Source organism: Mus musculus, chromosome 1 (genome assembly GCF_000001635.26).
Source record: "Mus musculus strain C57BL/6J chromosome 1, GRCm38.p6 C57BL/6J".
Classification (NCBI taxonomy): Eukaryota; Metazoa; Chordata; class Mammalia; order Rodentia; family Muridae; genus Mus; species Mus musculus.
The window spans coordinates 37,416,593-37,439,036 of NC_000067.6; the positions used below are offsets into that span (position 1 = coordinate 37,416,593).

At 44.8% G+C, this 22,444-nt stretch overlaps 2 protein-coding genes across 7 annotated transcripts; one reads left to right on the top strand and one right to left on the bottom strand.

Annotated features, from left to right (window-relative positions):
- Positions 1-492: 492 nt before the first annotated feature.
- Positions 493-13,511, bottom strand: Coa5 (cytochrome C oxidase assembly factor 5). The gene is made up of 3 exons (NM_198006.4): positions 13,277-13,511; positions 11,750-11,833; positions 493-4,035 (listed from the first exon to the last, which is right to left on the bottom strand). The coding sequence occupies exons 1-3, from the start codon at positions 13,373-13,375 to the stop codon at positions 3,994-3,996; spliced, it is 225 nt and encodes a 74-aa protein (NP_932123.3). The 5' UTR covers positions 13,376-13,511; the 3' UTR covers positions 493-3,993.
- A 35-nt stretch (positions 13,512-13,546) lies between these two features.
- On the top strand, positions 13,547-22,395 carry Unc50 (unc-50 homolog). Of its 6 annotated transcripts, none has more exons than NM_026123.4 (6): positions 13,547-13,901; positions 14,701-14,984; positions 15,959-16,079; positions 20,570-20,709; positions 20,785-20,886; positions 22,090-22,395. In NM_026123.4, exons 2-6 carry the CDS (start codon positions 14,705-14,707, stop codon positions 22,224-22,226), a joined length of 780 nt encoding a protein of 259 aa, NP_080399.1. In that variant the 5' UTR covers positions 13,547-13,901; positions 14,701-14,704; the 3' UTR covers positions 22,227-22,395. The 6 variants fall into 6 exon arrangements, with proteins under 6 accessions (NP_080399.1, NP_001343457.1, XP_006496283.1 ...); NM_001356528.1 differs by having other exon boundaries at positions 13,547-13,690; XM_006496220.4 differs by having other exon boundaries at positions 13,552-13,901; positions 14,705-14,984; positions 22,090-22,393.
- Positions 22,396-22,444: the final 49 nt, after the last annotated feature.

Sequence of the window (22,444 nt, forward strand, 5' to 3'; positions counted from 1 at the left end):
CTAACCCCCACAAATGTAAAAAAAAAAAAAAAAAACCTGACAAAAGTGTATCATCAAGGAACAAGATGCTTAGGAATAAATAATCAAAGAGGAGAAAAATCTGCCGGGCAGTGGTGGCACATGCCTTTAATCCCAGCACTTGAGAGGCAGAGGCAGGCAGATTTCTGAGTTCGAGGCCAGCCTGGTCTACAGTGTGAGTTCCAGGACAGCCAGAGCTACAGAGAAACCCTGTCTCGAGAAGAAAAAAAAGGAGAAAAATCTACTACACTGAAAACTTGACAGTTTTGCTGTGATTAGACACCAGTAAGTGTCTTATTGATTGAGGAGTTAATCACGTTCAGATGTCAATGCACCCAGGTGCTCAGGAGGTTAATGCAGTCCCTATTCAAATGCCAACAGCACTTTTGTGTTTTTAGAGATAGACAAAATGTATATCCTGAAATACAGATTCTCAAAGAGTTATACCCCAAATAATCTTGAAACAGAACAAAGATGTTTTCAGATTCAAATTTTTATTTTAGAACAAACACTTTCTGATTTCAAATTTTGATAGTAATTCTCCAGTAATCAAAGCAGTGGCGTTGGCATGAAGGCAGACAGAGTCAGGAGAGACTGGGCTCAAAACCGGCCCCACCATGCATGGCGCCATGTTTTCCCTCCAAAGGGCATTGTGCAAAGCTAGATATGCACATGTGGAGAGTAGAAAGTCAGAGCTTCCACCACACACAAAGATTAACTCAAAATGCATCAAAGGGCAAAGCTAAGAACTAAAACTAAAATTCCCAGGGCAAGCTACAGTCAGCTCCCTTGGAATCAATGCTTTTGTAGATGTGATGACCAAAAATTCAACCAGAGTCAACTATTAACGGGCAGAGGAGACCTAAAACAATTTCTTCAAACGCTATATAAAGAAAGCCACCAAGCATCTAGAACACACCAGCAGTCAGGGAACTAGGAAGCAGAAGCACTGGTGGATCTTAACGACTTCTAGAATGGCATACAAGTCACAAGGACATAGGCAGTTCTAATCTCTGTGCACTGCGGACAGAACATAGAATAGTGTGGCTGATATGGAAACTATGGCAATGCCTACTAATAAAAACAGAAGTACCCTATGACATACAATCTGCTACATGTATGTTAAGACTGAAAGCGGGTCCTAGGGGTATTTGTATATACACGTTCACAGCATAGTCAGGAGCTCCAGGGTGGGAACAACCGAGGTACCCACGGCTGGATGAGTAGGTAACAAGATACATACAATATGCATACAACATATACTACAATACCATTTGTCCTTACAAAGGAAGGAAACCGATATATGATATGAACCTTCATGGTATTCCGCGCTGGAGGCACACACACACACACACACACTCTCTCTCTCTCTCTCACACACACACACACACACACACACACAAGTGCATGCACACAACAAAGAGTCCACATATACCAGGCACTTAGGGTACTCAAATTCAGAAACAGGAAAGAGAATGGTGGTTACCATGAGGAGAGAGTATGCCAAGGACAGGGCAGGGCGGGCGACCTGGCAGTGGCTGGGAGTCCTCAGATGGGCACACTTGCATTTCCTGAGGTGGATGCAGAACAGTGCGGCAGGCAGACTGTACTGTACTGCACTGTGAATGTGCTGAACACAATATATACGGAGCTACATACTTAGCCATACTAAAATGTATTATTTCTATTTAACTAATTTCAAATATGGTCATGAATAAAGGTGTGTAAAATAATTTTGAGAGCACAGGCCTACAGGTAAGAGGTAAAATTTATAAGCTTCTGGAAGTTTGGGTTAGGAATGGTTTCTTAGAGTGAAAGAAAAAAGACATTGTCATTTTCCAATATGAAAACTGCTCTAGTCAAGAGCAGCGGTGTGTGCTTTCTGGGAAGTGCAGCGCTGAAAATGCTCGCGCTTTGGGGATTCCCGGCCAGCCTGGGCTAAGCCACATAAGGGAATGTATAAAAATAAAGACTGTGCTATATAGAGTAGCAAGAGATTGAAAAGGACAAACACGTTGAGAAAAAAATGCCAATTAATCTTTAAGAGACTTGAGCCAACAGTAAATAAAAAATCTTATAGGAAAATAAACAGATAACCCAACTGGAAGCCAGACTGCAGACTAGAAAACACTCTGCAAAGGCAGCATAGAGAGCCAATGAACACACGAAAAACTGCTCAGGTTATTAGACACTAGAGAAATGCAACCAAGATCCCAATAGATGCCTCTTTATCACAAGCAGAATGGCTGTCAGCAATATGAGCAGTTGTGAAAGTCAGGGGTGCTGGAGCCTAGATCCCATGACAGCATGAAATGTGGTAAAATCACTGTAGAAAATATAATTGAGGCCGTCATGATACGACCTTGGAGTTCAACTCTAAGGCATGTATTAAATGAAACGTTCATAGCATTAGTCAAAAGCCCCAAAGTAGAAACAGCTCAGAGCTCATCTGCTCGATGGAGAAATACACAGTGTCTGTCTACTGTGGATGCTACTCAGCAGAACTACACTGCAGACTGATGCTACATGCCAATAAACCTGTCGAATTTGGTAACAGGACTCAGAAAAGACAGGACTACATAGTTCCACTCATCTAATAGACCTGGACCAGAGGGAGAGGGCAGAGTGCTGACCAGTGGTTACATTTCTGGAAAGGATGAGACTGTTCTGGAAGTAGATAGTGGTGACTGCAGCATGCTCCACGAACACTCTAAACTCCATGGGGTTGTCTAAGTCAAAGTCCAATTATGAGACATGTGACTTTTTCCAAATAAAGCTCTATCTACTCAAATGGAGGCATTTCATACAAACACATTTCACTCTCTGTTGAAACTGAAGCACTAGTGGAAGGTGTGGCTCAATGGTCGAGCTTCCTAGCATGCAGAATGTGCACTCCTCCACACTGCACACAGACACCAAGCTTGGGACATAGGTGGCAGGACTGAAGGGTGCAATACTCCCACTCCCAGTGGGGGCAGTACACAGAGCACAAGGGTGCAGTACCTCCTACTCCCAGTGGGGGCAGTACACAGAGCACAAGGGTGCAGTACCTCCTACTCCCAGTGGGGGCAGTACATAGAGCAGACCTCAGTGACACCCTAGGGAATCCTCATAGCTTCAAAAACTTTTAAAATAGCAAGTGAACTTCCAGTCCTTGACTGCTTTAGCCCCAGTGAACTACAGAACAATATAGAATTGCCACTCTGTTCAATGGCAAGAATCACACTGAAGATTTAGTGCCCTGATGGCTTTCTACTGTGTTAAGTGGTCAAAATAATATGTTAAGGATTCTAAACTTTTCCAGCCACTTCATGTCATTGACATTTGTTATCTAGAGTGAACATCTGTTGTGTCCATTTGCTGCATTCCAGTGTTTAGGGATGAGGCCCATAACTTATCTTATGTGATTGTGCATGGTGTCAGCACAGTACATGCGACCAGGATCTAGCCAAGATCACCAAGCATATGACCCAGGAAGGAGCAGCGTCCTTCAGCAGGGTGTGACTTGTGGGCCAGCCTATGCTCTCCTTTTTGGAGCCCACCCATATCTTGAGGATGTGGTCTATGGCTGATTTCACCCCTTTATGAGGAGGGGGTTGGCCTAAAATTGAAACCAAGAAACAGAAAAAAGAGTTGGAGGAGCCACTATCTATGCCAATCTCATCATGGCCTCCTGAATTCACACACTGTGTAATCTGATCGAAGAGTCATCCTTGAACATAATCTCTTCATTAGGTAATTCCCCAGACACATTCTTAGCCCATAGTTGTTTAGTCCCATGGATCTTCTATAAATGACTTCAGCCAGCAGACTCATTCAGAAACAGCACTGATCCATTTTCTCTGGTGTCCTTGGGAGGAACACCTGGCCCAGAGGTGGAAGAGATGCGGCAGCTGCTGTGCTTCCCGTTTGGTTCCTTTCTGTTAAGGACCATGGAAAATCCTGGGTGACTTTCATCTTGCGTTCAGCATGTTATCAATATCCTTTTCTCCCTCTGAATCTTGATCTGGCATCCAGCTGAAAAGAAGCATGCATGCATTTAACCACATCTGGAATAATAAGCACAGCTCTGGTAAGGGTCGTCAGTAACTTTATGAAAGAAGAAACTCGGCTGAGCATGTGGCTAATGCTACAGCCAGGTAAAGCACCTGTAAGCCTTTGTAAAAATACATAAATTATCTATTTTTCTATACTATACTATACATTGAATCCAAGGCCATACATATGTTAGGCAGGCACTCAACCGCTGAGCTACATTCTGTCCTTTTCATATACTTTTTTGATAAGGTCTCACGAAGCTGTCCAGGCTGGCCTTGAATTTACTCTATAGCCCAAGAAGGCCTTAAATCTATTGTGTTCCTGCCTCAGTCTCTTTAGATAGCTGGCATCACTCTGTACCACTGGGTCTGACTAAGAGATCTATTTTCAAAACAAAATCTTCAAACGTGAGAGTCGCATTAGGATGGTGTACAGGGTCTTCCCTGGAACACGTGCTCTGAAACAGAATTGACCACATGGCTCAGAGTCATGTTCTCAGCTTCCATCATGCCCAAACAGTGGCACTCCAACAGCTAAGTGTGACATGGGGCACTTTGGAAGAATCACAGTCACAGCCTGGAGAACCACTGTCTGCTCGGGTCAAAGCATGATGGAAGGCTTGCCTCTACCCGACATCCACCAAGTCACTGACATTTTAAGTTCAAAAGTATTACGATTACTCAGAAGGGGTCATGCCACAGACTCTCAGCTCTCTCTGTTCCCCAAGACCCAACCCCTCAGATGTCCCTAGCTCTGCAACAAGAACAGCAGCTGCAGTCTTCCTGTCTCCCTGACCACATCTCCTGTGGATCCCACAGACCGTTCCCTCCTATCCTCCCCACCCCCACCTGTGACTGCCCTGCCTCCGACACCAGCAGGCACTCACTCCCAGTGAACACCGCTGAGCAGGCCGGGAGAACAGGCAGCATTGCCATCAGTCTGAAAATCCAGACAGGAGACAGGAACCAAGGAACACAACACTCACCCAACAAAGACCAACCAGAAACCAGAACCTAGACCTTCAATCACCCCAAACCCAGATGCTTAGATGCCAGCAGAGAAACACAGTAACAGCCAGAGCACTACGTCTCCTCTAGAGCCCAGCTATCCCGTCACAGCAGGCCCTAAATAGCCCAACATAGCTGAAGCGCAAGAAAAAGACCCCAAAACCAGCTATATAAAGATGACAGAGGTCCCTAAAGAGGAAGTGAGTAAGTCCCTTAAAGATACCCAGGAAAGCATAGTTGAAGGAAACAAAACGCTTCAAGACCTAAAAATGGCAATAGAAGCAACAAAGATAACACTAACTGAGGGGATTCTGGAAATGAAAAATTTAGTAACTGAACAGGAACTATCAAGGCAACAGGATACAAGAAATGGAAGAGAGAATAGTAGGCACTGAAGATAGAAGAAATGGATATATCAGTCAAAGAAAGTGTTAAATCTAAAAAAGTCCTAACACAAAACATCCAGGAAATCTGAAGAACTATGAAAAACCAAACCTAAGAATAACAGGAATAGAGGAAGAAAAAAAAAAATCCCAGCTCAAAGGCTCAGAAAATATTTCAACACATTCATAGAAGAAAAAATAACCGAAAGGAGATACCTGTACCTATAAAGGTACAGGAAGCAAACAGAACACCAAATGAATACCAGAAAAGAAAAGTCCTCAGGACTGTCCCTGCATCTGCTGACTGCCTATAGATTCTATTCCCTAACTGGGATGCCCTGTCTGGTCTCAGTGGGAGAAGATGCACTAGTCTTGCAGTGACTTGATATGCCAGATGAGGGGAGATACCCAGAGGGGGCTCCCCCTTCTCAGGGGAGGTGAGGGGACAATAGGAGATGTGGGACTGATACTGAGATGTAAAATGAATAAATACATAAATTATACCTCATTTCTCAGTGGAGACTCTAAATGCCATGAGAGCCAGGACAGATGTGCTGCAGACTCTAAGAGACCATAGATGCCAGCCATATTACTATACCCAGCAAAACTTTCAACCAATATAGATGGAGAAAGTAAGATATTCCATGATAAAGTCAAATTTAAACAATACCTATCTACAAATCCAGCCCGACATGAAGGAAAACTCCAACCTAAGGAGGTTAACAACACTCATGAAAACAGAAAATCTCACACCAGCAAAATCAAGCGACAGGAAACACAGACACAACCACCACAAACAACAATAGCAATAACAAAGTAACAGGAATCAACAATCACTGGTCATTGATATCTTTTAATATCCCCAATAAAAAGACACAGACTAATAGAATGGATGTGATAACAGGATCCCCCACTTCTGCTACACCCAAGAAATATAATACTTCAACATCCAGGGTAGACACTACCTCAGGATAAAGGGTTAGAAAAAGATATACCAAGCAAATGGACCCAAGAAATAAGCTGGTGTAGCCATTTTAATATCTAATAAGATAGACTTCAAACAAAAATTAGTCAAAAGAGATGGGGAAGGACACTACATAATCTTCAAAGGAAAAATCCACTAAGGTGACACTTCAGTTCTTAACATCTATGCCCAAAATATGAGGGCACCCAAGTTTTTAAAAGAAACACTACTATTGCTTGCCACACTCACTCCAGTGAAGTCTGCGTGGCAAGCCCAAAAGCTTGGACACAGTCCTGAGGCAAAAAGTTTCACAGAAACTTAAGTCTCCTGGAGTCTTGGCATCTGTACTGGCTAGTTTTGTGTCAACTTGACACAGCTGGAGTTATCACAGAGAAAGGAGCTTCAGTTGAGGAAATGCCTCCATGAGATCCAACTGTAAGGCATTTTCTCAATTAGTGATCAAGGGGGGAGGGCCCCTTGTGGGTGGGACCATCTCTGGGCTGGTAGTCTTGGGTTCTATAAGAGAGCAGGCTGAGCAAGCCAGGGAAAGCAAGCCAGTAAGGAACATCCCTACGTGGCTTTCTGCATCAGCTCCTGCTTCCTGACCTGCTTGAGTTCCAGTCTTGACTTCTTTCAGTGATGAACAGCAGTGTGGAAATGTAAGCTGAATAAACCCTTTCCTCCCCAACTGCTTCTTGGTCATGATATTTGTGCAGGAATAGAAACCCTGACTAAGACAGCATCCCTTAGCACAAAATGCTCCAAACTTGTCCCTTCGTCAGTGGGTGAACGGATCTGTGTGCTTTCCTTCAATATTGTTTTATTATAAGTGCCTCCAAGGAATGATTTGACATATAGCTAAGTTACATTAGCCTCCACCAGTGTTCCAATATCCTAGGAAATCGTTGAGACAATCTTGGGCTTTGAATTTTGTAAGAATACTACTCATTAAGATGAAAAGCCTCTAGTGTTGACAGAGAGATAGTGAAAGAAACCACCATCTCTTAGTCATTACAATTTACTGGAAAAGAACTAGAAATCTCAGGGCTAGTTCAATAAAGTAAACTTAGAATTACAGCCCATGTGCAGGAATTTACAATGGCCTAGGAAGAGGGAAGGTTGTGGTCTAAGAAGGAATTAGAGTAAATACTTAGAATAACACTCCCATATACAGGGATTTACAATGGCCTAGGGAGAAGGTGGGTTAACTATGGCAAGGGCATGAAGCCCTTCGCCCTGGCTTCTTAGAATAAACTGACCTTAGGTGGGGCTGTTTTTTTATCCCAGTAGTAAACACTGCCTGGTTCCTGACAGCTTTTATGTGTGCATTTCTCTGTTTTGTGTAAAGAGTCATTTTGTATCAGATAACCTCAATGTACCTTAATGTACACTTAACTCCTTGTTTTCTTCCGTAATATAAGTCTGATGCTCGCTTTGAGAAATTACACTCAGACCCAGCCCTCCCTTGTGTTAGTGTCTGTTTGTTACCCCACCAACTCCTTGCCCACCTGGGTACTGGGAACCTGATTCTCCCGAGGGTTGAGGGACCAACTGAGTCCAGTCCATGGCAATTGCTTAAATCCCATACTAAACCTCAGACACTGATAGAGGAAGACTTCAATATAGACTCTCATCAATGGACAGGTCATTCAGAAAAACCTAAACAGAGAAACCCTGAAGCTAAGAGACATTATAAACCAAAATGGATTTAACAGAGATTTACAGAACATTTTGCCCAAACACAAAAGAATATAGCTGCTTCTCAGAGCCTCATAGAACTTTCTCCAAAATTGACTACATACTTGGTCAAAGATCAAGTCTCAGCAGAAACAAGAAAATTAAAATAACTCCTCTCAAACCACTGCATATTAAAGCTGGATGTTAACAACAACAAACAACAAAAAGTCTACAAATTCATGGAAACTGAACAACTCTCTACTGAATGAAAAATGGATCAAATCAGAAATAGAGACTTTTAGAATTCAATGAAATGAATACACAGCATACCCAAACCTAATGACATAATTGGTACAAAGCATTGTATTGGCATAAAAGCAATGGAATCAAATTGAAGACCCTGACACAAGTCTCTGGTTAAAGGAGCCAAAAATACACACTGGAAAAAAGGGCAGCATCTAGAACAATGTGGAGCACAATGAAAGCAATAATAATAGCAAAGTTTACAGAACAAAGTGCCTATATTAAAACAAAACAAAACAGAGAAAGACCTCATATTAGTAACTTAACAACACACCTGAAAGCTCTAAACAAAAAAATAAGCATATCCAAGAGTAGAAGCCAAGAAATAACCAAACTAAGGGCTGAAATCAATAAAATTGAAACGAAGAGTTCTTTGAGAAAATCAATAAGATAGACAAACTCATGGGCAAACTACTGGCAGAGAGAGAGAACATCAAAATTAACAAAATCATAAATGAAAAGGGGACATAACAAAGGACACGGAGTCAGTCCAGAGAATCGTAAGGACATAAGAACCTGCACTCCTCCAAATTGAAAAACCTAAATGAAATGGATAATTTTCTCAGTAGGTACTATTTACCCTAATTATCCATTTCATTTAGATTTTCCAATTTGGAGGGGTGCAGCAACAGAAGGAATATTGCCCGATTCATTTTCTGAGGACACAGTTACCCTGATACCACATACTCTACAAAGAAAACTACAAACTCATTTCCCTTATGCACATAGATGCAGTTTCTTGATGAAATACTTGGAAACCAAATCCAAGAACACATTAAAAAGAACATCCACCATGATCATCAGATAGGCTTCATTCCAGGGATGCAGGGATGTTTCAATATATAAAAATCAATAACTCTTATCCACCATATAAACAAACTGGGATAACAAAGGCATGAAAAGGCCTCTGATGAAAGTCTTGGAAAGATCAAGGATACAAGGGATATAATCTAAACATAATAAAGGCAGTTTACATCAAGGCAAGATAGGGAGTGAGTGAGAAAGGTCAGGGAAGAGAAGCTGGAACTGGGGGGAGACTTTGAGGGATGGTGTGGAATCCTAGTGTACTGGAAACTTCCTGGAATCCATGAAGGTGATCCCAATGGGGACTCCTAGTAATGGGGGCTATGGAGTCCCAATTGACCATATCTTCTAGTTAGGCAAGGCTTCCAGTGGCAGGTCGAGTTACACTCAATTGGGTTGTTGGCCAAGAAGGTCCCCATGGAAATCCCCTAACAACCCAGGCTGATGCCAAGATAAAGGGTTGCTCTCCACAAACTGATAGCAGAGGACAACATCCATACAACTCACTGAACATGGAGAATTTGAGCTGGTGCCCACACAAAGCCTTCATCCCTACATTCTAGTCTCTTTGGGGCAGGAAAATACTCTGCAAGCTACCAAAGAGAAACATGGACACCAATCCAGCCACAAATCTTTCAACCTAAAATCTGTCCTGCCTGCAAAATATGTTAGTGCAATGGTGGCCTAGAAATTGTGGGAATAGCCAAATCTTATTTGACTTAGACCCACTGCACAAGAAGGAACCCATGCCCAATGCTGCTTGGGTAACTAAAAACCAGACTAGAGAGCCCAAAGACCTAAGGTAAAATCAGACATGACTGGTAAAAACAAAACACACAACAACTGATTTCTAATGATTTTCTGCTCTACTCCTAGCTTAATGCCTTACCCAGTTGTCATCAGAGAGGCTGCCTCTGGTTCCCTTTGTGCATATGACCTCACAGAGACTGAAGCAGCACGCACAGGGCCTACATTATGTCCTCTGTACACAGATTCTAGCTATGAGCTTAGTGTTTTATGGGAGACTCCTGTCTGTGAGAAGGAGTGGGGCCCTGGCTCTTCTGCTTGCTCTTGGGATTCTTTTCCTCCTGTTGGGTTGCTGTGTCCAACTTCAATATGAAAGTTTTTACTTCATCTTATTATATTTTATCTTGTCGTGTTTGGTTGCTATCTCTTAGAAGCCTAATGAGCAACAGAAAAGAAGTAGATCTGGAAGGGAGAAGAGGTGGGAGGGGGGTAGTTGGAAGGAGTAGGGGGAGGGGAAACTGTATGAGAAAAGAATCTATTAAAAAATAATTACTCAGAAGACAGATAAAGTGTGATAAAATATATATTAAAAAAATGCTTTATGAAGGAGAATGAATGCGTGCCCATAGGAGTCACTGAGGAGATGAAGGCAGGAGACTCACAAGTTCCAAGTCAGTCTGTGTTACACACTGCTAGATGTGGCAGCACACGCCTTTAACACTAGCACCTGGGAAGCAAAGGCCTGTGAGTCTCTGAGCTTGAGGCTGGCCTGGTTTACAGAGTGAGTTCTAGGCCAGCCAGATATACACAGTGAGACCTTATCTCAAAAAGAAAGAAAAAAGAAGAGGAGGAGGAACAGCCAGAAAAGAGGAAGAGGAAGAGAAAGAGGAAAAGAAAGAAGTAGTAATAAAAGAAAATGAAACAGAAAGACTGAGCTCTAGGTAAGAGATTTCAGGCAGCTTATTGTCATTTATGCAATGACACAGCAGAACTCTTTAACTCCTCTACTAATTTTTATGCTTTCCCAGTGTTTGGACCACACTTTCAAATTCCTCACAAGCCTAAAAGCTTGCATTTTACATAGCTGACAAAACACAAGGGAAGACAAGAAAACTGCACGGGGAGGCCCTCCGTAAGTGGCAGGACTAGGGTGGAGAGCTGTCACCCAGGAGACACAGCAGCCATATTGGGTTTCGGTCTCCTTCGTGCTGAACCTCTGCACCCTCTGTTTCTTTATGAACACAGGCGATGAGCTCTCAGTGTAGTCCCAAAGCCAGCAGACATAGGCTCAGACTCAAGGGTGCGCCTCTTTCAAGGAAAGCTCACATTTCTGCTTCACATTTTTTTCCCCCTTGAAAAGCCTGTTTCCATCCTAAAGACCTGTATAGATCTTTCAAGTCGTGGAATGGTAGCATATTGCCCAGGCACCAGTGATGTCATTTGGGGACCTCCTGCCACCATCTTTCACGCCAAAACTCAAGCACTGACACTTCTTCCTGGCCGTGTAAGACAGAAGTGCCAACGCTGTCCTCAGCCTGCTAGGCTTGTGTGCAACTGCCAATGACCTGAATTCATGAGGTCAGCTCTTCCTATTTAGGACTTGCTGAGACCTCATCCTCCAGCTTTCAGGAAACCATGAGGGCCAGCTGCTCTACAGGATAACATGGTATGCTTGCTCTATGTTCATCACTGGAGTCCCCACACCATTATCCAAACCATATCACTACAACTGATGTATGACCATTAAATCATTCACATTTAATTCTATGTATAGGTAACATAAGCTTTTGAAATGGTTCATCACTTACCATTGATCTTTTACATTCAAAAAAGGAATACTGCAAAGCTCTACAGTTGCCTTCCTTCAAACACTGCCGTGGGGATTTTCCTTCCTGTGATATACAAACCAATGTGAATGTCTGAAAGACTGTCCCACAAAGCACAGACAACTGTTCTTCTGAAAGTAGTTTTTTTTTTTAAAGTTGACTTAAGAAAATTCTTAATTCCTTTTTATTAACCTTGGTGATTAAAGAAAAGCAAATGTAAAGATTATCAAATAAGTAAGTATTTTGAGTCTGCTTTGAAATTTAATTTTATGAGTGTTTGCCTGCATGTACAAACATGCACTACATACAGACCTGGTGCCTATGGATGTCAAAGAGGCTACCAGGAGGAACTGGAGGATAGATGATTGTGCACCACCTTATGGCTGCTAGGACCAAATCCTGACCCTCTGTAAGAGCAACAAGTGCTCTTAACCACTGAGCCATCTATTTTCCAGCCCCCAGAGCCTAAGATTTTTAGGACATATCGTCAATGTTTGTATAAGCCTTCCTATGGATGAGAACCATGAATTGGATGTGTTAAAATAAAGACCTTTTAGTGTTAGTACTAAACTCTGTATATAAATGTTAATAGGGAGGGGCTGGCAAAGTGGCTAAGTAAAGAAAATGCTTGCTGTGCATGAGAGCTCCCAGTTCAGCACCCACATAAAGAGCTGGGCATGGTGGCAGAAGTCGTTTATCCCAGAATGGGAGTGGAGCCAAGCAGATCTGGTTAGGCTAGCCAATTAGGTCCACTGACATGCTATCTCAAGTAATAAGGTGGAGGGGCTGGAGAGATGAGTCAGCGGGCAAGAGGCCTTGCTCTTCTGAGGTCAAGGTCAGTAATGGGAAAACCATACTGAGTTCCCTCTGGAAGTTTCAACTTTTCTGGTTTTCCAAGAGTCATAAAATCTTAAGAAGTCTATTTTTGAGAAAGTTCTGAACCTTCTCCCCACTCCCCTTTCTCCTCACTATCCCCCACTGGAAGGTACGTTGTGATCATCTGAGTTCATACCCTACGTTTCTCTGAGCCCTTCTCATTCCTCGCCTGTTTCCCAAGGCAGCACATAGTATAAAGGCTTATGTTGAATTCCTCCCAGAATGCAATGCTATAGGTTTAAGATAGGTTAAAGATCGGCAGAGAGAAACTATGGCACACCATGAGATACTTCCATATTCTAGAAGCCAAGGAACCAAAACTCTCCACCACAGATCAAGTAGCCATGCGGCGCAGGCACAGGCCTTGGCAGCTGCCCTTAGAGTGGGAGTCTCTGGTGGCGCGTGCCAGCACTCAGGGATCGCTTCCTGAACAGAGCTGGCTGAAGGTTTACAAAATCCTTAGGTGGGTAGTAAGTTATCTCCCACTTAACACCAGTAAGAACTGGGGATGCGAGCTCAAGAGACCTGTCCAAAGTCAGGAGCGGACGCGCGACCTCTACCCTCGACGTGACCTCCCCTCGCAGGCCATCATGGAGCCAGTCTTGACTGAGCTCTGCCACCCAGATCCGCTACCTGGAGCACACAGGCAGACTGCAGCAGACATGCACCCAGATCCTCCTTCACGCCCGCACACGCGCCGCCCTCCGGCTTGTCCTCATAATACCGGGGCATGGCGGGGACCCACCGCCCTCACCACACTGGATCACGGCCCTCGGTCACCCCGCACGGCCCGGAAGGGCGTGGGACACGCCCACTGGCAAGCTACCGGCGAGGGTGGGAGAAAGTCTCAACAACTTCCGCCAGGAGTGCGACTCTTCAGGGTATGCGCACGCGTGGCGGAAGTGCGTGTCCGTAACGTAAATACAGAGCGCCGCAAGTGCGGGCTACGTAGCGGGAAGGGAAGTGGCCCCAGCGGCGGCTGGGCTCGGCTGCCCTGGGAAGGTGGCGGTAGTCCCGGGCCCAGGACGAGGCCTCGAGGGCCTTCAGGTGCGGCCTGCTCTGTGTGCGCAGGGTGGCGTTCGTGCCGTCGGCCGTTTCCACGGTTAGCTCGCGACCTGGCGTCTCAGCGGCTGGGCGAGGGACCGGCCGGCGCCCGGCAGCTCGAGTCCTAGGCCCGCCGTGGAGCTGCTGGGTAAAACCAAAGACAGCCGCTTACGTGGGAATCGCAGGATTAGAGCCGTTTTTCTATTCTAAGCAGGTCTGAAATTTTGCAAGGAGACACACACCCTGAAACCTTGTCGTTGCTTGTTCTTAAGTCAAATGTCACTGGGCCGTTTGTATTTTTAGTTGACAGAGGCTTGGGGTAATGGAGACCTGCTGGCGGGGCGGGGCGCCGCGCCGCGCCGCGGAGGGCAGGTAGGCTGGGCGGTGACCAGCAGTCATTTAGCTTCGGACTAGTTGGACTGGCCCCTTCGCGCTGTTATTCCTCCTACCCAGCCATCCTAGGAGTAAAACCATCAAGGAGTGTAATTTTTATTGTCACATTCTGAATAACCAGGGACTTGCTGGCCATCGCCGATGGACTTGTACAAATAAACTGTGTGTCTTACTTTTTCAGTAACCTTGCTTTTAGATTAAACTTTTTGTTTGTTTTAAATCTTGGTCATTACAAACACGGAATTTTGAACCAGTGTTCGGTCATTGTCCCGTGTTAATGAGGACGTCATTGCACACCCCCTTGTGCTGCTTTTTCCTTGGCCTCCATTATCAGTAGTGAGCTACTGCAGCTGTCAAAGGCTTGATTGAGGTGAAGGTTGGGAAACCATCGACTGAAGTTAAGTGCTTGTTTCAGGTGATACAGGAGTTTGTGGTACTGCCTTGATGGCATTACCCTTGGCCAGCCCCTAGACAAGCCCCAGAACCAACTCTATAGCTTCTGGCCCCTAATCCTTTCTGAAGGTGGCAAGAGAAAACGTCATAGCGCTGACGAGGAGTTCTAGTAGCCAAATAATTACATTTAAGATTACATCTAAGAGAAATGTTCTCATTCCATCTAGGAAGATGCTACCAAGTACTTCCTTGAGTTCTTCGATGCACGGGAATGGAGTATTAAATTCCAGGGATGCAGCAAGGCACACGGCTGGAGCAAAACGCTACAAGTACCTCAGAAGGCTCTTTCGATTTCGGCAGATGGACTTTGAGTTTGCTGCATGGCAGATGCTCTACCTGTTTACCTCTCCTCAGAGGGTTTATAGAAACTTTCACTACCGGAAGCAAACAAAGGACCAGTGGGCCAGAGATGACCCTGCCTTCTTAGTCCTCTTAAGTATCTGGCTCTGTGGTAAGTGTGTCTCAGTTTACAAGCAGTATAGTAGAAAAACAAATTGGGGTTTTCAGAGGAAACTTTATCTTTTGGGATAATGTATGGCGGGTCAGACTCTTGGGGTGTGTGAAGCTGTGGGATTTGTTTGTCTTTTCTAAAACATGAGAAAACTGGCAAGAAAGAAAGTGGAGTTCTTCCTAGTGCTGGCTGTAACACGCCAGAGTAAACTACTGTACCCAGTGTATGAAAGTAGGGCATGGGGTTCGTCCCAGAGTTGGTTTATTCCTTCTCTTTTGAAACAGCTTCTAGATGTGTAGGCCAGGCTGGCCTGGCACTCAGGAAGCTCTTAACTCAGTCTCTTAGTGCTGGCTTGACAGTCGTGTTCTGCCACACTGGCTGACTTTAAAACAAACAGAACAAAACTAATAAGAACCAAACCCAAGTGTGTGCCAAGAAATATTAGGATAGGAATTACATTTCTTAATTAGGCAAATCTGCAAGGCCGGCAGATTGCTATCTTTTTATTTTTGTTTTTTGTCAAGCGGAGGGGCAGGGGTTGGTAGGACCAGGAATAGAAACCAGTGACTTAAATCTACCAGGCAAGTGAGCTGCACCCCCAGCCTTCCAGGGTAAGAGTTCTGAAAGTACTGATCAAACTGGAAAAGAACCTTTAGATTCTCCAGTACCCCAACTGGAGAACATCAACAGTCCCCGTCAACTAGAGGGTACTGGAGTATGTAGGTGCTTTTCACATTTAACTGGACTTAAGAGTAAGTTGAGTGCCGTCCCGTCCACACTGGTGTTCTGAGTGCCCTGTGTCCTGTCATTTACTGCATTCAGAGGTGACATCTCTTTCCACATCAGTTGCATGTACCTTGTCATGAGGGTTTTCTTCATCATCTGTGTGCCACCTCTACTACACTGTGGGTGTATGGGAGTCAGGGACTGTTTTGTACCTGAGCCTGGCAGTGACTTGTAACTCTTTATTTCAGTGTCCACCATAGGATTCGGCTTTGTGCTGGACATGGGATTTTTTGAGACAATAAAGCTGCTGCTGTGGGTTGTGTTTATAGATTGTGTGGGTGTTGGCCTTCTGATCTCAACGTTAATGTGGTAAGTACGGTAAAGTGGCTCCTTCTATGCTGTCCCGCCTCTGTTTCCTTCAGAGGGGCAGTAACTAGTGAAGACAGAGTAGCTGAAGTGGCTGGGCAGACTGCTAGGATGGTTCTAACTTGGCTCCTGTGTCTGTACTAGGTCAGAAAATACTCTAATGGGTGCTTTCTGTCATTGTAGCAAATCCCAGAATGGTTTACCCTGCTAAATTCTGATTTTTTATAATATATGTATGGTTCTGATTAGCTTTGTTTTCTACATTTGTCAGTGGGTACCATTTCCAGGTGCATGAGTGCTTCAGTATTGTTTCGGTCCATTTAGATCTAGGTTATCCTCTGGAGTTTTACATCAGTCAGGGGTGTTTGAAAGGGGTTTTGTTTTCAGTGTGTCTCCTCTGTGCTGAGAAGAAATTACATCCAGAGGCCTTCAAAGGCCGTCAGCCTGCTTCTGTCTGGGGTTGAATGAACAACCATAGTTGGCTGTAGACTAGAGATCTGGTGTTCAGTGTGTTACTTCCCTCAGAGAATGTTCCTGTGTGCTTGGCCTCCTGGGCAAAGGGTGATGATGTAACAAGTGGCTTCAGAAGGTGGAGACTGAGGAGGGAGCAGAGAAAATGCAATCGTTTCAGACATGTCCACACGGCAACAGGCATGTGTGTGGTCTTATTTAGAAACTGGAGTTATTCCATAGATGGTTTTAGGGTAGCAGAATGGTAGACCTTTGGTACCTAGATATGGTAGCTATTACTGTTTTAAACAAAAAGGCTAAGGCTTTAACCTGATGAGACCAGTGTTTTATTTTCTTTTGTAACTTTTGACTAATAAAGTACAGGTTCTGTGGGTACTGAATAGTTAATAAAAAACTACTATGTACCATTGGTCTAAATTCCTAAAATCTAGCCTAAGATTAATATTGCTAATATAAATCAAATACTCATTGCCTAGCTACTCATGGGGGGAAATATGTAAACTTCCAAGAACAGTTGTTGACAGTGTCTGCCGTGAGTGCAGTGACCTGCATGGCCACAGAGCAAGGCCGGGGGCTGATTTGGCTTTTGTCCCCCATAGTTTGATCAAGTAGGAACTGGCTTACTGTGCTCTTTGTGAGAACACAGGTGTCATGAACTGTGAGGAGCTGGAAGTAGAAACTGCGACATACCCCTACCCCCAACATCTGCAGCGTGCCCTAGGAACCAGCACCACGCCATGTTTTGGGGAGCTATGGACACTTGATCCCTGTTTCAGGATGGTCAGCTGCAGAGGCGTGCTTATGTGCAGCAGCATGGACTTTTATGTGCATATCTGCAAGCTGGGTTGGAGGGGAGAAGAGAAATGGAGAACTAGGAGGCTAAGAACAACACACACAAAGTCAAGTTCACTGTGGGAAAGTCCTCAGTGCGGCAGTGAAGGTGTAGAGAACTGGGGAAGCCTGGTCCAGGCAGGGCTCAAATAGGGCTCAAGTGAGAGAAGGGATGCCCAGAATGGTGTGGTGGTAATAGGGTGAGGAGAGAAGGTTCAGAGCTTCCTGTGGTAACAGGATGTGATGGCCAGGAAGTTTGGGCTTAGGAGACGGTTGGAAGTGCTGCTGAAGCATTCCTCATTGGCCATACCGAGTCAGGTTGGTGGGATGCTTGCTGCAGAGGTGAGCAGAGGGAGGGAGAGGACTGGAAGCAGCAGTCTGGCCTGAGGAGTGTCCAACGTGGAGGTGGGAAAGCAGCCAGTCAGTTCTTTGGGAACCAGTGTCTGTCCTGTTGGTTCAAGGAATGTGCAGAGGTATAGCAGGAGAGTAGTGGTTACACGGACAGACTTGTGAGCAGGAGAGCAGTGGTTACACGGACAGACTTGTGAGCAGGAGAGCAGTGGTTACACGGACAGACTTGTGAGCAGGAGAGCAGTGGTTACACGGACAGACTTGTGAGCAGGAGAGCAGTGGTTACACGGACAGACTTGTGAGCAGGAGAGCAGTGGTTACACGGACAGACTTGTGAGCAGGAGAGCAGTGGTTACACGGACAGACTTGTGAGCAGGAGAGCAGTGGTTACACGGACAGACTTGTGAGCAGGAGAGCAGTGGTTACACGGACAGACTTGTGAGCAGGAGGGCAGTGGTTACACAGACTTGTGAGCAGGAGGGCAGTGGTTACACAGACTTGTGAGCAGGAGAGCAGTGGTTACACAGACTTGTGAGCAGGAGGGCAGTGGTTACACAGACTTGTGAGCAGGAGGGCAGTGGTTACACAGACTTGTGAGCAGGAGGGCAGTGGTTACACAGACTTGTGAGCAGGAGGGCAGTGGTTACACAGACTTGTGAGCAGGAGGGCAGTGGTTACACAGACTTGTGAGCAGGAGGGCAGTGGTTACACAGACTTGTGAGCAGGAGGGCAGTGGTTACACAGACTTGTGAGCAGGAGGGCAGTGGTTACACAGACTTGTGAGCAGGAGGGCAGTGGTTATACAGACTTGTGAGCAGGAGGGCAGTGGTTACACAGACTTGTGAGCAGGAGGGCAGTGGTTACACAGACTTGTGAGCAGGAGGGCAGTGGTTACACAGACTTGTGAGCAGGAGGGCAGTGGTTACACAGACTTGTGAGCAGGAGGGCAGTGGTTATACAGACTTGTGAGCAGGAGGGCAGTGGTTACACAGACTTGTGAGCAGGAGGGCAGTGGTTACACAGACTTGTGAGCAGGAGGGCAGTGGTTACACAGCAGACTTGTAGGGAGTGAACTGCAGGCTCCCTACAGTTCCTTTATCACTTGCTTTTAAATGTTATAATTTATGAAGTTCCCTGTGGTCATTTATGTGTACAATGAGTAATGATCAAATCAAGGTAATTCGAGTTTCTATATCAAACATTTATAGCTTGTTGGTGTTGGGAACCTTGGCAGTTCTAGCTAGCTAGCACTGACTGCTGTGATCATTAGAATGCCTTGCTTCTGTTGGTAGCCACAGTCCAACCTCCATTGGTGACCATGATTCCATTTCCTGTTGCTCTGATGTCAGGGTTTGGTTTTTCCTTCTGTATATGCCACATGTGGGTCCGTCTTTGTGTTCCTGGCTTGTTTTGTTGATTTTGTTAATTGAGTGGCACACATTCTTGGCAGAAATAGTGAGTTCCAGTTTGTTCAATGAAGCACTATTTAGGCTTTTTGATAACTAAGTATAGAGTGTCTATTATACTCTGCCATGCTTTCTTGATTTAGTCTGTTTGTCTTGTTTCTGTGCCATTTAAAATAGAATCTAAACTATAGTCCAGGCTAGCTTAGAACTTACCATGTAGCCCCAAAAATGTCCACCACCCACATGCTGGAATCAGAGACATGGACCCTGGTTTCTGTATTCAGTGTATTAGTGACACAGGCTCAGCAGGTAAAGCACTTGCCCACTTTAACCCCCAGGATTCACATGTAGAATTGACTCCACAAAGTTGTCTTCAGACTTCATACTTGGGCACATTCCCCCATAAATAAATATAATAAAAATCATCTAAAATCCAGTGATATAAATGACATTAGTTTCCACACGTTTATAGAATTGTTCTTTTTATTGAAGATCTGGACACTATAGTTTTCTGGTAGGTCGGGTTGTAGTGCAGCAATGGAAGCATGCACACAGGTGCGCGCGCGCACACACACACACACTTTTGTCTGGGTCTACCACTAGCAGCCCCTTTCCCGTTCTTCTATTTCTTTCACTTTTTAGTGGTAATGGCAGTTGACACAGTGGGGTTTTTGTTGAGTGGCTGGTTTAGATGTCATGTTTTGGTGATGTCATTTAGGCTTTAATGCCTGCACATTACCTTGGACCCTTGAACTGTGGGCTTTGTGTACAACATAATCCATGAGAAAGCGCATCTGTCCTAGCTAACCCCAGTCGTCTTCTCCTTCATTCTCAGAGCCACTCTTGGTGCCACCAGCCTGTCCTCTGCTGATAGCAACTCTTATCTTCCTATGTGTTCAGGGCAAGACTGCTGTCTCTGACTTTCTGGCCTCCTGGCAGATGTCTTAATCCTCACCTTCAACTAGGGTTGCACCTCATCACCTCCACTGCTGCTCACCTCTGGTGACAGGCGACACAGGCTCCTGTCATCTCCTCCTCTGTGGAATCTGCCACCAAGGAGACCCCATCAGAACATTTCAGTGAGGCATTTCTTGCATCTGACAGTGGCTTTTTCATCATGAAGTAACAAAGTAGCCCCAGGCAGCCTTAGACCTCACTCCCTGCCTCTTAACTGCTGCTTACGAGCACACACAGGTCTCCAGCTGTGCCAGGCGCCATCAGTGCTTTGGGCCTTTATGTAGACATTATGATTTAAAATTGCACCTCGGGTCTCCATCTCCGTTCTCACTGTCCTATCATATGCTGTGTCCAGCTTCTCCCACTGGAGGCTGTTCCATTGCTCCATCTCCAGGGCTTGGGTAATGTGTTGCAGCAGACAGTTGGGGACTGAGAGAACGAGTGCACTGCGCAAGACGTTTTCACTTTGCTCTTCAGGTTCGTCTCCAACAAGTACCTGGTGAAACGCCAGAGCAGGGACTATGACGTGGAGTGGGGCTATGCCTTTGATGTGCATCTGAACGCCTTCTATCCGCTCCTCGTCATTCTGCATTTTATCCAGCTCTTCTTCATCAACCGTAAGTGCTTGTTTCTCATATGGTCAGATTCTTACAGTGTGCTGACACTCACGGTATGCTTTCTTTTCCTGGCAGATGTTATTCTCACAGATACATTTATTGGATATTTAGTTGGAAATACCTTATGGTTGATTGCTGTTGGCTATTATATCTATGTGACCTTCCTGGGATACAGTGGTAAGTTTTGGTGGTTTGAGAACAGAGAAAGAAGGAGACATTGACAGCCATTGCCTGAGGTGTTATGGTTCACTCATATGCTCTTTTAATTACACAAGTGTTCTTACCTTTTAGCTTGCCCCCTGTCCAATAGTAGAGTGGAACAGGTGGTGTGTGACATTTGGAGCCATGCTAACTCATTATTGCCAAGTTACAGGTAGAAGCTGCCTTGTTGTGTTAGATGGATTCAGGCCCCATATTATTAACCATAGGGTAGAGAGGAAAAGGCATGGACCGATGTTTATGGGCACTGAAGTAGTTACAAACATTTCTTAGGGAATGATCCCAGATCAGGCCCAGGGTCTGCTGATCCCAGGCCAAATTTACGACTAAATCGTCTAGGTTATATTTCCTAATATGAATGAAGATAGTCTTAGGCTGTTCATTTAAGAGATGATCTCAAACCAGGACTCTATCTTAATAGAAAACCTGCCTGTTATGTTCAAGGTCCTGTGTTCAGCGCCCCCAAACCCCTATTGCTAAAATGTCTAGAGATCTTCCGATCTCCCAGAGCCATCCAGAGAACTCTCAGCTCCTGTTCACCCTTTGGATGACTGGGACTTTACTGTGAACAGTTCTGACTTCCTTCCCCCCATGATCAGTTTCCCAGGGATCGCTTAGCCTTCCACTTGCCTGGTTTGGAGTATTAGAATTCTTGTAGTGAATTTTCACCTAGCTTAAAAGTATTATAACCCATGGCACCAAAGTGCTGGTTCTTAGTGGACTTTTGGATGTTCTTCCTCAGAACTGTTGAGAAAATGCTTTGGGCACTAAGGAAACAGGAAGCTTACGTGTTTACAGTATACTGCCTTAGTTCTTCCCAAAGGCTGGGCTATTAACTTGATCATACCTCAAACTGAGCTATGTTGCTTTTTGCAGTGAAAAATGCTTTTTCTCACATGCTATCAGTCTGTGTGTAGGAAAACATAGTGATCGCATAATGAGGCATCCATTATCATGCTGATATAGGAAGACGAGTCCTGGAACCTTTGTCTAGATAGGAGTGTTCACCCCTCAGCTCAGGTTGCCTAGTGAGATGTAGCTATAGATCTGCAAGCATCATCATGGACCTACACACGTGTGCTGCTCCTGTGGTCCAGTGTGTTGAAAAGGGCCTTCTTCCAGTGTGTACATCTGTCAGCCATGGCCATGTTTCTTTTCCAGCACTGCCATTTTTGAAAAATACAGTGATCCTGCTCTATCCATTCGCACCTCTCATGGTGCTGTACGGGCTGTCGCTGGCACTGGGATGGAACTTTACCCACACATTGTGTTCCTTCTACAAGTACAGAGTGAAGTGAGCATCCTAGAGAAACTGTCTGGTGTTGGGAAGGGATGAGTTCTTGTAAATCTGTAAATAGCTTCAATAAGATGTAAAGTTTTACAAATTCAAGGTGATATTAACACTTGTGTAGAACATTCCTTAAAACTAATTAAATGTACATTTCTAATAAATATTTTTAAACTAAAGCTGTGACTGTTTATTTTCACTTGAAGCTGTATATAAAATATCAAGGGT

Excerpts from the sequence above, each read along its gene's own strand:
- Unc50 (NM_026123.4), top strand. The coding sequence starts at position 14,705 with ATGCTACCAAGTACTTCCTTGAGTTCTTCGATGCACGGGAATGGAGTA. Across the intron at positions 16,080-20,569 it reads CTGATCTCAACGTTAATGTG|GTTCGTCTCCAACAAGTACC; the intron begins GTAAGTACGGTA and ends TTTGCTCTTCAG. Across the intron at positions 20,710-20,784 it reads CCAGCTCTTCTTCATCAACC|ATGTTATTCTCACAGATACA; the intron begins GTAAGTGCTTGT and ends TTTTCCTGGCAG.
- Coa5 (NM_198006.4), bottom strand. The coding sequence starts at position 13,375 with ATGCCCCGGTATTATGAGGACAAGCCGGAGGGCGGCGCGTGTGCGGGC. Across the intron at positions 11,834-13,276 it reads AGTCTGCCTGTGTGCTCCAG|GAAGGAAAATCCCCACGGCA; the intron begins GTAGCGGATCTG and ends TGTATATCACAG. Across the intron at positions 4,036-11,749 it reads TTGAATGTAAAAGATCAATG|CTGGATGCCAGATCAAGATT; the intron begins GTAAGTGATGAA and ends GCTTCTTTTCAG.